Consider the following 14,552-nt stretch of genomic DNA (forward strand, 5'->3'; position numbering starts at 1 on the left):
TTGCAATGTGGAATGTCTCTTACAGGATTGCTTAAATGAAGAGTTTGTTAGGCTGGGCCCTAACCCAAAGCTTGAACCTGTAGCTGGATATCACTAAATGTATGTCTCTTTTTCCTCTATCTTGAAGGGGGTAGGGGCCTAAGTGGTCCGTTTCTAGAGCTGCGTCACCAGTGGCTTCGTGGTTTCTTCCATTTGACCAAAAATGTAGTTTGGAAAAGAAGAGAAAACAATCAAGAACCTTTGGTGATCTAGTTGATTTCATATAATGAAGTTTTGTTTGGAATTGAGGAGTTTTGCTTTTTGAGGAAATAAAATGAACAGAGTTGGCTGTGAGTTTCGGAGACAGAGAGGGAGAGACTAGGGAGAGTTGTTTTGTTTTGGATATAAATTTTTGGTTTCATTTGGGTGAAGAAATTTTTACGGAATCAATGTATTTGGTTTGTGTTAATTCTTCCCATTTGAAATAAAATTAATTTTAAATTTCTCTTTTTTTTTTTTTTTTTTTTGTCTTTCGAAAAACAATTTATTTATATTTTGGATTTTTTAATTAAAGCAACTGAAAAAAAAAATCAACATTGTGCTGTTTACCCGTGTTGGGTACTTAATGACAACCCACCTAACGCCAGTAATAAAAAGACTGCATTTAATAACAATTAAAGTTAAAGAACTAAAATGAGGTTCACCTTATAGGCTTTTAGTACAAAGGTAATAGCATCATCTGTTGAGGTTTTTAACATCTAATATCTATCTATCTAAAAAAGAAACAAAAAGGTTTGATGATTGAAATGATCAAATCAAAAGTTGTTGAATTGAATTGAATTTTGATCAAAGTTAAAGTTTCAAATTTGTAACATAACCATAAAATTTTTAATTATACGTACATATTATAACATGCATCATGGATATATAGACTTTGGATCGAGTATAAATGTATAATTGAAATGAATATGCTGAATTGAAGGGGTTAGGTTTCGGTGGTTGACTACTGGTATTTGTGAATTGACTGTTAATTTAAAATGTCTTCATGGGCAATAATGGACATACCCGAGAGTTGGGAGGGACTAAAGAAAGTGGCACCGTACGTGAAAGTGATGGTCTCTTTAACTTATTAAAGCCCCCAGGTCATTTTATATGGCGGAATAGCTGTGACTTGTGACAAAGTGCTATAGTCTACTTGACCACAAAATTTTTCTTTTTCCAGTGAAAGAAAAGGGTGAGGAAGACGACCAGTATGACTTCTCTATATGGATATTACCATAGTAGCACTCTCACCGCTTTTGAGCCAAGACCCTCGTTGTATATGCAATATAGGAGTACAAGGAGTACCAACGAGTTGCTACTGTGTAAGGGGTACTCGAACCACGTACCACCAAGAATAATGGTAATATGTAGCCTCCCTAGCTCACGGCAATGCTCCCAACGCAGAGAAAGAGAGAGAGAGAGGTGGCGAAGGAGAAGCAGAGGTACAGTGGTGATGAAGAAGTGGGAATAGTGGCGGTGGAGCCAAGGCCAAACAAAGGGGTGGCTTCGAAAGTGATGGACCGTGTGGAGAAGCTGATAGTGAAGTTCATGCACCGCTTTTCTACTCCTAATCTCTATTTCTCTGGTAACTTTGCTCCACTTCCTCATGAGACTCCTCCCACCACCGACCTCCTTGTTAAAGGTTTCCTACCGGTGAGTCCATTATATTTTGCTTACACACCACATTCTTGGAACTATTGGTTTGGACTGCATGCAGCAACGGTTTTTTATTTTTTATTTTTTTAAATNTTGTGCTGTTTACCCGTGTTGGGTACTTAATGACAACCCACCTAACGCCAGTAATAAAAAGACTGCATTTAATAACAATTAAAGTTAAAGAACTAAAATGAGGTTCACCTTATAGGCTTTTAGTACAAAGGTAATAGCATCATCTGTTGAGGTTTTTAACATCTAATATCTATCTATCTAAAAAAGAAACAAAAAGGTTTGATGATTGAAATGATCAAATCAAAAGTTGTTGAATTGAATTGAATTTTGATCAAAGTTAAAGTTTCAAATTTGTAACATAACCATAAAATTTTTAATTATACGTACATATTATAACATGCATCATGGATATATAGACTTTTGGATCGAGTATAAATGTATAATTGAAATGAATATGCTGAATTGAAGGGGTTAGGTTTCGGTGGTTGACTACTGGTATTTGTGAATTGACTGTTAATTTAAAATGTCTTCATGGGCAATAATGGACATACCCGAGAGTTGGGAGGGACTAAAGAAAGTGGCACCGTACGTGAAAGTGATGGTCTCTTTAACTTATTAAAGCCCCCAGGTCATTTTATATGGCGGAATAGCTGTGACTTGTGACAAAGTGCTATAGTCTACTTGACCACAAAATTTTTCTTTTTCCAGTGAAAGAAAAGGGTGAGGAAGACGACCAGTATGACTTCTCTATATGGATATTACCATAGTAGCACTCTCACCGCTTTTGAGCCAAGACCCTCGTTGTATATGCAATATAGGAGTACAAGGAGTACCAACGAGTTGCTACTGTGTAAGGGGTACTCGAACCACGTACCACCAAGAATAATGGTAATATGTAGCCTCCCTAGCTCACGGCAATGCTCCCAACGCAGAGAAAGAGAGAGAGAGAGGTGGCGAAGGAGAAGCAGAGGTACAGTGGTGATGAAGAAGTGGGAATAGTGGCGGTGGAGCCAAGGCCAAACAAAGGGGTGGCTTCGAAAGTGATGGACCGTGTGGAGAAGCTGATAGTGAAGTTCATGCACCGCTTTTCTACTCCTAATCTCTATTTCTCTGGTAACTTTGCTCCACTTCCTCATGAGACTCCTCCCACCACCGACCTCCTTGTTAAAGGTTTCCTACCGGTGAGTCCATTATATTTTGCTTACACACCACATTCTTGGAACTATTGGTTTGGACTGCATGCAGCAACGGTTTTTTATTTTTTATTTTTTTAAATTTTTTTTTATTTTTAAACATAGTAATTGTTTATTATTGTTAAATAAATAAATTAAAAATTTTTATATTTGGCCTATAGGCAAAAACAACCCTATTGGGTTTTCAAAAAAACCTAATTATCAGGTGACTAGTGGTGCGAATTAGTTGGTGGTAAACGAGCTTAGTTAAGTATTAAAAGTTTAGAATTGTTCAATTATTTTTACTTTGAACATGAGCTCGACTCGTGCTCATCAACAAACTAACTGAACAATCATTTTTATAAATAATAATAACTAAATTATGAATTTTAATAACTCAATTATGATATGTTTAGGAATAACTCTTACTTGAAAAATTAAGTTTTTTGGAGCATTCAAATGCTCTGCTATATGTAAAATGAAAGTTCGGAGTTTATAATTTATAACTAATATTTTCATAGAGGTTTTTCTCTTCTTACCGATAGATTCTAGATTTTCTTGTGGATTGAAGGGTTTGTGTTTAGTTAAAACGAGATCTAGCCCCTATCATGCTTTCCTTTCTCTTCATCAAAAACCTTTGTCATGGCGCGCACACACATAGTTTAATAAAAACGTTTTAAATTTTCCTTACCTTCTTGATTGAGACTCTTTTTGGCATTCCTGGTATCGTTGTAGCTTCTTCTACTTGTATTAATATACAGATCCCCTAGTTGCAATGTAATAAGTGGCCCTTGCAGCATAAGAACTATTATCATTGTAGCCCCATCTTTAATAAGTTGCAACGTGTAATATTGCTTGCAGGATTGCTTAAATGGAGAGTTTGTTAGGGTGGGCCCTAACCCAAAGTTTGAACCTGTGGCTGGACATCACTTGTATGTCTCTTTTTTCCTTGTGGAACTATTTACTATGATATATAAGAGGTTTATCATGGTCCCTTGTCTTTTTGTAGATCGTCTTTTATACGTGTGTGTGAGTTGGGCTTTATTTTAGTTCTCATGAATCAATATTCAGTTGATGAGGTGAATATTGCTCATTCCCTTTGTTGCTCATTTTGCAGGTTTGATGGAGATGGGTACATGACTTTCTGTTGCTTATTCAAACCAGTATTTCTTTCTAGTTTTCTTGAAGAAAGACTTCAAACATATAACTTCAGTACCATTTTTCCACTCCAGAATACCTCTACTGACTCTCTGCAGCTTTGTGCGTTTAATATGTGGGGGTGCTTTTTAGTGTATACTCAAACGATCAATATATTTCATAATAAAAGTAACAGGTTAATCTTCCATAACAGTATACTCAAAAGGAAAAATCTCCATATAATTTGAGGAAAAAAAGAAAAGAAAAAAAAGAAGAGGGTAAAATAATTTCACAAAAGTTCATTTTTATTCCTAAACTTTCACAAAAGTTGATTTTCGTCCTTAAAGTTTCAAAAGATTTTTTTTTTTTTTTGCAAAACGTTACACTTCTCGTCCTTTTATCAATGTCCATTAATTTATGTCCTACGTGATCTAATGGTGTGCTAACATGGTAAATAACTTAAACCAAATAATTTAATTTAGAAATGGATAATTACATTTTCCTCCCTTAAGATTTGGGGAAAACGACAATCCACCCCAAACTTGAAGAGAAAAAACACTTTCGTCCCTTAACATCTAATTAACCAAATTTTGTTAAATTAATACTAAAAATTTTGTGCACTAACCTGTGCTTTGTTTAGGGGCAAATTTTCAAAATTATCTTATTTCATAATTAAAATGTATTATTTTAAAATTTTAATTTAAGTGTATTTTAAATATTTAGTGTTAATATTTTACTTTTTTTACTTCTTTTTTCAATGAGTTATGGAGAAATTTGCCATTACAAGTGTTTTGGTACTTGATAAATTTTATATTTTATTCTAAATTTATCATTTTTTTTTTACTAACTATGGTTTAACTTTTCTAAAGAGACTTTTACAAAAAAAAAAAAAGAAAAAAGAAAAAAGAAGAAGAAGAAGAAGAAGAAGAAGAAGAAGAAGAAAAAAAAAGAAAAAAGAAAAAAGAAGAAGATTATTTCATTACTAATATAAACAAAAGGGTGAAAATATTAATTTCTTCAAACCTTAAGAGGGGGTTGTACTTTTTTCTTTTGACTTTTCTTGGTTTGACAGAAGAGGAAGGAAAAGAAGAGAAAGGAATGACTTTCCTTTGTTTGGTTAGCTAGAAAGAAAAAATAGAAAAAAATGAAGAATGAGAGGGAAAAAGTTTTTGTGGAATCCATTATTTTTCCTCTCTTAAAATTATTCTTATACTGTTAAAACTTAAAAGGTCTGGACTTTTTTTGTGAAATGACATTTATATTCTTTCCCCACTCTTTTTCCTTTCTCTTTTCTTCCCTCCCCTTCCACTCAACCAAACATAGCTTTCAAGTTTGGGTGGAGTGTCATTCCTCCAAAACTCAAGAGAGAGGGGTGTAATTACCCCATTTAAAAAAGTATAGACACTTGGCATACAATTATTGGCGCATGTCAAACAAATATTCTTAGAGACAAAAATGCACCTCACTTTGAATGTCGAGCAAATATAAACCAGATACATCTGAATCTTGAAAAAAAAAAAAAACACATTACAAATTGTAATTAGTGGAACATAAAGTAAAACACAAAAAGTGGTATAGAAGATTTGTATTCGTATTAGAGTGCAACATAATCATGAAGTAATGTACTCAATACAAACCTTAGACGTATTGGTGATATGTTCATCAGGATAGAAAGATGATATTGTTCATGTTCTCCTTCTTTATGACTTTACTTTACTAACGTCATTTGCTATTTTCATGACATTTTTTACACTATAGTGTTGTATTCTGGTTGGTTTTGGCAAATCATGTGTGTCTGTGTGTGTTGTATATATAGGTATATATATATATGAATAGATTGTAATAATGATATTTGAGTTTGGAGAGTATTGTTTCATAAATTCAATAAAGTGAAAATTCAAGTTCTGGAATTTTCTAAGTGAATTTAGTATTTTCGATCGGTCTGCTTGTTTTGATCAATGTTCGATTCTTGTTTGATTGATCGAAAAGAGCATTTGATCGATCGAAAGGAACTCTAGACGAATCGATTAAAAGGAACTCTCGACTGATTGAAACTCATAAAAACTGAGTTTTCAGGAGAATTTTCTGATAACTATTTTGATTGTTTGAAGAGGTTTCAAGCATTGCGAACGGTTTTATAAAACATTTTAACTTTCCATACGTGCCTTTTGATGAAATATAACTCTACAAAATAGTAAGTTAGAGAGAAATACAAGAAATTCTGTGATTATTTTCTAGAATTGCTATCTGTAGAACCCAACAACTTGGTTGTACCTTAGGGACAAATTTGCGATAACCCTTTAGCAACAAGAGTATGAGGGAAAATATTGTCTAAGGATAACATTTTGTGCCTCCAAGTTATCTATTTGTGTTTGTCTTTTGTATTATCCTTATTCTTCCTTTATTACTTTATGTATTATTCCCAACACTGTAGACATTGCTTGATTGTTTAGAACTATTAATGGATAGATAAATGTGAGTTAGGAGCTGTATTAATTACAGCCCTCTTACTATTTATTCCTTAAATAGAAAGAGTGATTACAATAGGGCAAGGTGTATCCTTCAATATGACAGCTCATAAACTTTTAAGTTCTAAGACCATTTACATCAGTCCATGTATAATAGAAAAATATGTTAAATTTACACAATTTTTTTTTTTAATATTTAAAAAAAATGACTTATATCAGTTTGTGTATAATTGTGTAAATTTATATGTTTGCTATGTAACCATGTAAATTTATATAGAATTTTTTTTTTTTTTTTTTTTTTGTAATTAGTTGTTTATTCTTTTATGATGAAAGAAGGGAGTAGATGGTGGTTGTATGTGAAGAAAGAGAATAATTTAAAAATCAAGAAAAATTGATATTTTAATAAAATGTATTGTAAAATAGATAATCCGAGGTAAGGTGTTTTGAAAAGTGAGTATGTAAAAAGAAAATGTTCTTATGCTAAAATAGATAGGAATTTTTACACGAGCTGCACATCTCAAGGGTACAATCCATAGGAGTACAATTCAATATAATTTATCTAACAAGAACCATCCTTGCTAGTTTTATGTTCTCCGATGTATTATAGTTGGTTATGTTCCAATATTCTGTTCTGTGTTTACAGCCTTCCCACTTTTTGTTTAGATTTTGGAGATTCATGAATGTTTGTTGGAACCCATTGCATTTATACACTGTTAATCTGTTATAGCAAGAAGGGATTTATGCGATATCTTTTATTTTGCAGCATGATTCATGGTTTGCGCATAAAAAATGGGAAAGCAACCTATGTCTCTCGCTATGTAAGGACATCTAAGCTTAAACAAGAAGAGTATTTTGGAGCCGCTAAATTTATGAAGGTGTGCAGTAATCAATAGGTTTCTTTTCTATTTTTTCCCGGTTTTAGTTGCATCTTTTGCCCGTACATATTGACTTTGCTGCTAATGGGATTGAAAGACTTTTGAGGAAGTATTTTCTCTTTATTTCTGTTGATCTTAGTGCATGGTTTTATAGTGGGGAAATACAATTGTTGGAAAAGCACTAAGGAATTATTGGGAAGACTGGGAATGTGGAGGTGGTCATTTAGGAAAGATAAAAGTAGGCAATGAATTGGCCCTGCCAGAAACCAAGCTCTAGAGAACTAGAAGGTAGGGTGGGCAACTTGGGACCATGTTATAGTAATATAGTGTATAAAGTGCATAGTGCCACTTCATTTAAAATTTTAAATGAGCTGGTACTGTTTACAATTTTATATTTTTAATATTTGATTTGAACCATAAAATAAGTTTATTTTAAATGGAGAGAATTTTAATATGCAAATTAGGGCATGATAAGTGATAGGGTTCCACTGCAAGAAACTTGGCTCTCAAGATTATTATAAACTACCAACTGTCCAAGCAAATGAAAAATGGTGAATTTCGTTTCATCATTATAGTAATATTCTCTTGTACTTGTGGGCCAAGACTCATTCATAATAAGTGAGGTCTAACATGTAAAATTTTTGACTTCTAATTGGAAGATATAGTGGAGATAGAGTTTGAACTCGTAATCATCTACGTCGATGCCATGAAAAATTTTAGGAAGAAAGGATTTTTTTTTTTTATGTGATTTATAGAAAGGAAAAACAACTGTTAAAAGAGAATTAAGGAATTTTTATTAATCTAGGAAGTAAGAATACTTTGATTCAAATTCAAAAATTTTAAAATCAAAATACTTTGACTGGCTAACAAGGGTGATAAAAGGAAAAGTTTGCCATAGATAAATAAGAAAAGGTAGTTGATGATTGTAGAAGTAAAATTATTATGGGCAGATATCTTCCGCCATAAATATATGTTTACTATGGCGGTCACATTTCGGGTTTTATTTTTATTTATTTTTATTTTTTTCAGATTGGAGATCTGAACGGCCATTTGGATTACTCATGGTGATTATGCAATTGCTGAGACAAAAATTGAAAGTATTAGATGCTTTGCACGGAACTGGAACAGGTAAGTTAGTCTTGTATGCCCTTTTGCTTGAATGCAAAGACATACTGGGATTGTACACACAGTTCTTTGAGTACAGTAATTGCTGTTCAAAAAACTAGTCTATGTGTTATTCTGTTTTGGATATAATAAATTTTAATGTTGAATGAGCTCTTTTGTCTTGGGCACTAGTGTATGTGTAATTTAAACTTCTATTTTGATGGGTAAGCTTTGAAATTTTAGACCTGCCCAACCCATTCTACACTTTCTACCAGTTGAGTCACAAGTGTATGTATACTGCTTATGTAGAGTATCATCAGGAACATTTAGCAAATTATGATCTTCTTCCTTTTTATATTTTTATTGGTAATTCAAACATCCCACCAGACTTCTGAGTGGGGTAGAGTTACCAGTTAGCCCAAAGGTAACTGGGAACTATTGACAAACTGTGAATGTGTCTCTCTTTTTATTAGTACACACATCACAGGTATGGATCTGTCAGTAAATATCTTTGATATATGCATCTTTCCACAATCTTTGTTTGGTAATCTTAGTTGGGTATATCTCTCTCTTCTTTTCTTTTTCTTTTTTTTCCTGTTTGGATAATCCTGATGTGAAGTGCCAAAAACTAACTATTTGTCTCCCATATCCAGCTAATACGGCCTTGGTATATCACCATGGGAAACTTTTAGCACTTCAAGAGGCAGATAAACCTTGTAAGCATGTCTTCTTCTATAATTTTTTCTTCTGAAAAGCTAATAAGAAAAGGGTTGGTTTTTCTCTGCATTGGCATGATGATGTAAATGCTGTGTACTTTTTAATTCTGGGAAAAAGTAATTACAGAACAATGCTGATTTGTTTAAACTTTCCTGCTCTAATGTGGAATTGAGATGGTTCTCATTACATTATTTAGATGTCCTTAAAGTTTTGGAAGATGGAGATATTCAAACACTTGGGATGCTGGATTATGACAAGAGATTGAAACATTCTTTCACTGCTCATCCAAAAGTTGACCCATTCACGGGTAAACACATTATTGTAAAAGGTATTTTGTGATCCATTGTAATGAAAGATTGCCTTTTTAACTTGCAGAATCCTTCCATGCAGGCGAGATGTTTACATTTGGCTATTCACTTACACCACCATATATAACTTATAGAGTAATTTCAAAGGATGGTTTCATGCATGACCCAGTACCAATAACAATATCAGACTCCATCATGATGCATGACTTTGCCATCACTGAGAACTATGCAATTTTCATGGATCATCCATTGATATTCAAACCAAAGGTATGGTACTTGCACAGTTGTTTCTTTTGGAAGTTTTGCCCTGGTACAAGTTACAAGGAGGAGATGCCATATAATATTACAAAAATAGTTGGCGTGCATAGTGATGAAATACCACTTTGAACAACCGTAGGCTGAAGGAGGAGGTGCCACCTGAGGGGGATTTAAAGTTATGTTTAGCATTTAGTTCACCAATTCACAACTTAGTTTGTAAACAGTTATTTTGACATTTTGAATTTAAGAGGGAGCTGTACCTACAATTTTATTTGGCCTTCAACATAACAATATGAATATAAATAAGCTTGACCTCATTTGCTTTAACAATGTACATGGATTGCATTTTTACACAGAACTATTGTACAGCTGGCTGCATCATTCATTCGGGTCACCCATCTTAGTGTTTTCACTTCTCAATCAATGAAACAAGAATTTTCTTGTGTGTGTGCATGCATGCGTGCAAAATATATTCCCATTCTTGTGTTTCTGTTTTGTGCACTTCTATCTGTTGTATATATTTGCATTGAAATTTAATGCCACAGGACTTTGATTGTTGAGTGTTCATTATTATGAACAATACAAAGGGGCTTGTCTTTCCCATTCTTTGGAACTATTGAAGCCGTTCTGTAGTCATTGAGAAGTTTCTCAAAATTGAGACACAAAGTTGGTACTGTTGAAATGGATAATATTAAATCTAAAATTTGAGGGGTCTCAACTAAGATGAGCAGAAAAAGGGCTTGCATCAGGAGTTTGTCATTTAATTTTAGATCTATAGATGTCATGAGTTCCAACATATAAAATTTATAAATCCTTCTGAAGTAAACAATTCTAATGAACATAGATGTTCAAATCATCTCAACTGTGATGCTTTGATTTTGAACTTTTGTAATTTCTTTTAAGCCTTCCATAATTTTGGATCAAATCCTCAGCACGCTTTGTTGATCTCAAGATCAACTCTTATAATCTTCGCAGGAATTTTTTCCTTGAGATTTAGATGTGATATCCTTGAAGACAAATTTGGGTATTACTGTTTTGGTAAATGTGATGATCAAAACAGTGCTTTGTTGAGCATCATATCAATCACATGACATGCAACTAGGAATAACTGCTTAAATTTTGATTTTCAGGAAATGGTGAAGGAGAAAAGGTCAGCATTCACATTTGATGCTACAAAAAGAGCTCGTTTTGGTATACTTCCTCGGTATGCAAAGGATGAGCTGCAAATCAGATGGTTCGAGCTTCCAAATTGCTTCACATTCCATAATGGTGATCTCTTTTTGAATGCCAAAATATCTTTTGAATTTATATTGTTTTATTAGATGAAGCTTGTTAGTGGCTAACATATAACATCTACACAAAGATCAAATTTAAGTAGTAATCTAGTGTTATAGGCAAGACCTTACTTGAATAAGATCTTTCCATAGGCTCGTACCTATGTATCCTTCATCACTAAGGAGACAGGAACCTAAGTCTAGTGGATGACTCATGACTCATGACTCATGACTGTGTGATCCGTGTGTGATTAACTACCTCATGATCCATGGATTAATGAGTCAGTAGATGATCGTTCTCAACCTGGAGAGAAGGAACTTACTCCTTCCTTTATATTGAGATTTGGCCTATCTCAATTCTTTCTAGATTTGCAAATTTATGTCATCTTGTAGTTCATTATTAAGCTGTGATTGAAGTTTATTTGTGTTCACGTTTCCATCTTGACCTTTTTAATGACTTCCTTTCACTAGCCAATGCTTGGGAGGAGGAGGACGAAGTTGTTTTGATCACTTGTCGTGCTCAGCATCCAGATCTGGACATGTTCAATGGAATTGTCAAAGAAAAGCTCAAAAACTTCTCAAATGAGTTGTAGAACATTTTTCATCCATTTATGAAAATGTAAATATATATGCATACCTAAGTGATTATGATAGTTACTATTTTTTCAGGTATGAGATGAGATTCAACATGAAAACTGGACTAGCTTTACAGAAGAAACTATCAGCTTCTGTTGTAGAATTACCTAGGGTGAATGAGAGCTACACTAGCAGGTAATGGGAGATTTTGGGTTGTTTATTGTTGGTAGGTCATTCAAGATTGCATAAGTGCTCATTATGACAGCAGCAGATAAGAGAGGCTATATATACTCCGAAGGCCATATTTATATGATCTTTTGCCTTTCTGAAAATGTTCTGAAAGTCATTTTTGTTTTGCAAAACACTTTTATTATTGTTGTAGTTTTTATGCTAAATTCATTTTGTTCTCTTGGGTGTCAAATACTTCCATCATTTATATTTACTGATTATGTGGTGGGTTATCAGGAGAACAAGATACGTATATGGAACCATACTTGAAGGCGTTGTAAAGGTCACTGGGATAATCAAATTTGATCTGCATGCTGAACCTGAGACTGAAAAAACAAAGCTTGAAGTTGGAGGAAATGTTCAGGGAATCTATGATTTGGGACCTGGCAGATTTGGCTCTGAAGCTATTTTTGTCCCTCGTATGCCTGGCATTACTTCTGAAGAAGATGATGGATTTTTAATATTCTTTGTACATGATGAAAATGATGGGTAATACTTTCTTTTCTCATGCTATTGACAAATTTATATTCTCCCTGTGCCTGGCATTAATGTTTTTGCTTAGTTAAGTAGAGGAAATTCTTGTCAGAATGTGAGATTGAATGCCTTTGAAAGAGGGTTATTGAATTGCTCTTGCAAATTTAGGATCTGTAGATTGCATCAGTGGAGAAAATATTAGTATTTTGCTATTTTCTCTTTTTACTAATGTTTATTCTTAATATGTGAAGAATCTAAGGGCTGCAATTTTTTTTTAGTTCTGAAAAACTAGTTCAATGTTGATCATTCTTGATAAAAAGAGTAAAAGCTGTGCAGCCTAACCTAGTGTTGATTCATTTGCATCCAAACAGAATTCTATCTTGCCTTATCCATACACCATGCTTAGTTCCACTTTGTTAATACCTCTGATGACTAAGATTTAAAGTTCGGATTTCTTGATGAAGATGATGCAATCTCAATTTTTCATTGATAATCAAACAGAAAATCATCAGTCCATGTAATTGATGCTAAAACAATGTCAGCTGACCCAGTGGCAGTTGTTGAGATCCCTCACAGGGTTCCATATGGGTTTCATGCCTTCTTAGTGACAGAGGTCAGTGTTACATCAATTGCTTCTGGATTTAATTTTTTTCTTTACTTCACTCCCTAGTGTTGAAATTAACTTCACAGCTGAATTCTAAAGAGGGTTTTGAAAAAAAAAATTTAGGACAAATAGGTTGGGACAAAATGAGTGAATGAAACCCAAGAAAAGTAGGATTAGGACAAAGGACGCATTAAAAATTGATAGTTATGTGATGCTAAGTTTGAAAAGAGCAAAGAAATTTTTTCAAAAAGACTGATAACTCTTGCTTTGGAGCAAAGTAGAATGCATAAGTTGTTGAGAATACTGCTGGGCTTCCCTACATTGATCGAAAATACTTCCTATTTAATTTCTTGATAAGTTCTCCAGAGAACTTAGTGGATATGCATTCATTTTATATAATGCTGCCGTTGAATAAACTATTGTGCCTGATATGATGATCTAGATGAGAGCATTGTTATGGGGGTGTACTTGAATTTTTTTTTCGGTTCCTACATCTTATTTCACTATAAAAGCTTCCTTGTTAGTTGTTACTCCTCTGATTGTTCTGTTCCAACTTTTTGCTTCTGCCTTTTCTATTTGCTCACTTCTTAATTGTGGTGGTTCTAATTTATTCGTCCTATTTGAACAGGAGCAACTTCAAGAGCAGGGGAAACTGTGATTGTCGAATTGTGGGAAATTGCAAAATAAAATTGAAATAGAGAAACTGCAAGTGGAGACAGATCTTGAAAATTGTACACACAAGACCTCTTTGGTAGTACTTTCCCAATATTGTATCTGGAGATCTAAGTTAAGATGAAAACTTAAATTGTAATAATTCCTCTGGTGAGGGGGAAGAAGTATCACTCTATAGTTCCCGTGTTATCTTTCTTGTCAAACTACTCAGGAAATCTCAACAAAAAACTCCTTTAACTTTAAGCACGTGAGTTTTGGACATTGGCAATATGTGTAAGGGTTAACACTGATACCTGTCAACATTTATGGTATGGTGTTAATCAAGTAATGGTGATCGTAGTTCATAATGTGGATGTTTTTCTTTACTAAAGCCAGGTTACCAATATTGTCTCTTAAGATTGAAGTTGTAACTTACTCAACAATTTGAGAGGAGCTTGTTGTTTTTGTGCCTGAAAGAGTCTAGAAGCTATTGGGCTGGAAAGAGAAGCTATTGTCAATGGTAGATAAGGAAATCCTTAGCAGTAGCATGAGCAATCCCAACTTATGCCATGATTGTATTCAAATTCCTGAAGACTGGTGTGATTGAACTGAATGCAATTGTGGAGAAGTTCTGGTGGGGAAGGTTTGGACAGCCACTAGCTAGGAAACATAGACATGGACATGGGTATAGGTACGAACATGGTGTCACGAGTAATTCTTGAAAAATTACAAGTGTTCATGCTTCCAAGGCCTCTACCTATTCAAATATAGGTAGTAATATCCCCATGCATGATGTTAGAGGAAAATGCCAGAGGGAACATGCTAATTGACAAGAAAACTAGATCATGTAACCCATATGTTATTGATGCAATCTTCTTACCTCATGAGGGGTAGGGGCGGCTTGATGCATTTCGGGGCCTCAGACGAAAATTGACTTGAGACTTTTCATATATTTAAATATGATTTTTTTTAATAAAAAACTTAATATTACTTAAATTCTATTATCTTGTTTTAGAT

General features: G+C 33.8%; 1 protein-coding gene across 1 annotated transcript; it reads left to right on the plus strand.

The window, feature by feature from the left end:
• Positions 1-2,717: 2,717 nt before the first annotated feature.
• On the plus strand, positions 2,718-13,799 carry LOC112038200 (carotenoid 9,10(9',10')-cleavage dioxygenase 1). Its single transcript, XM_024071006.2, is given in 15 exon segments — positions 2,718-2,870; positions 3,723-3,793; positions 3,979-3,993; positions 7,230-7,341; positions 8,371-8,386; positions 8,389-8,469; positions 9,099-9,161; positions 9,359-9,469; positions 9,553-9,737; positions 10,859-10,997; positions 11,474-11,591; positions 11,672-11,773; positions 12,044-12,295; positions 12,782-12,893; positions 13,513-13,799. Coding segments are annotated over 15 exon segments (1,545 nt in total). The 5' UTR covers positions 2,718-2,732; the 3' UTR covers positions 13,543-13,799.
• Positions 13,800-14,552: the final 753 nt, after the last annotated feature.

This window comes from Quercus suber, unplaced genomic scaffold (genome assembly GCF_002906115.3).
Source record: "Quercus suber isolate HL8 unplaced genomic scaffold, Cork oak 2.0 scaffold_102, whole genome shotgun sequence".
Lineage (NCBI taxonomy): Eukaryota > Viridiplantae > Streptophyta > Magnoliopsida > Fagales > Fagaceae > Quercus > Quercus suber.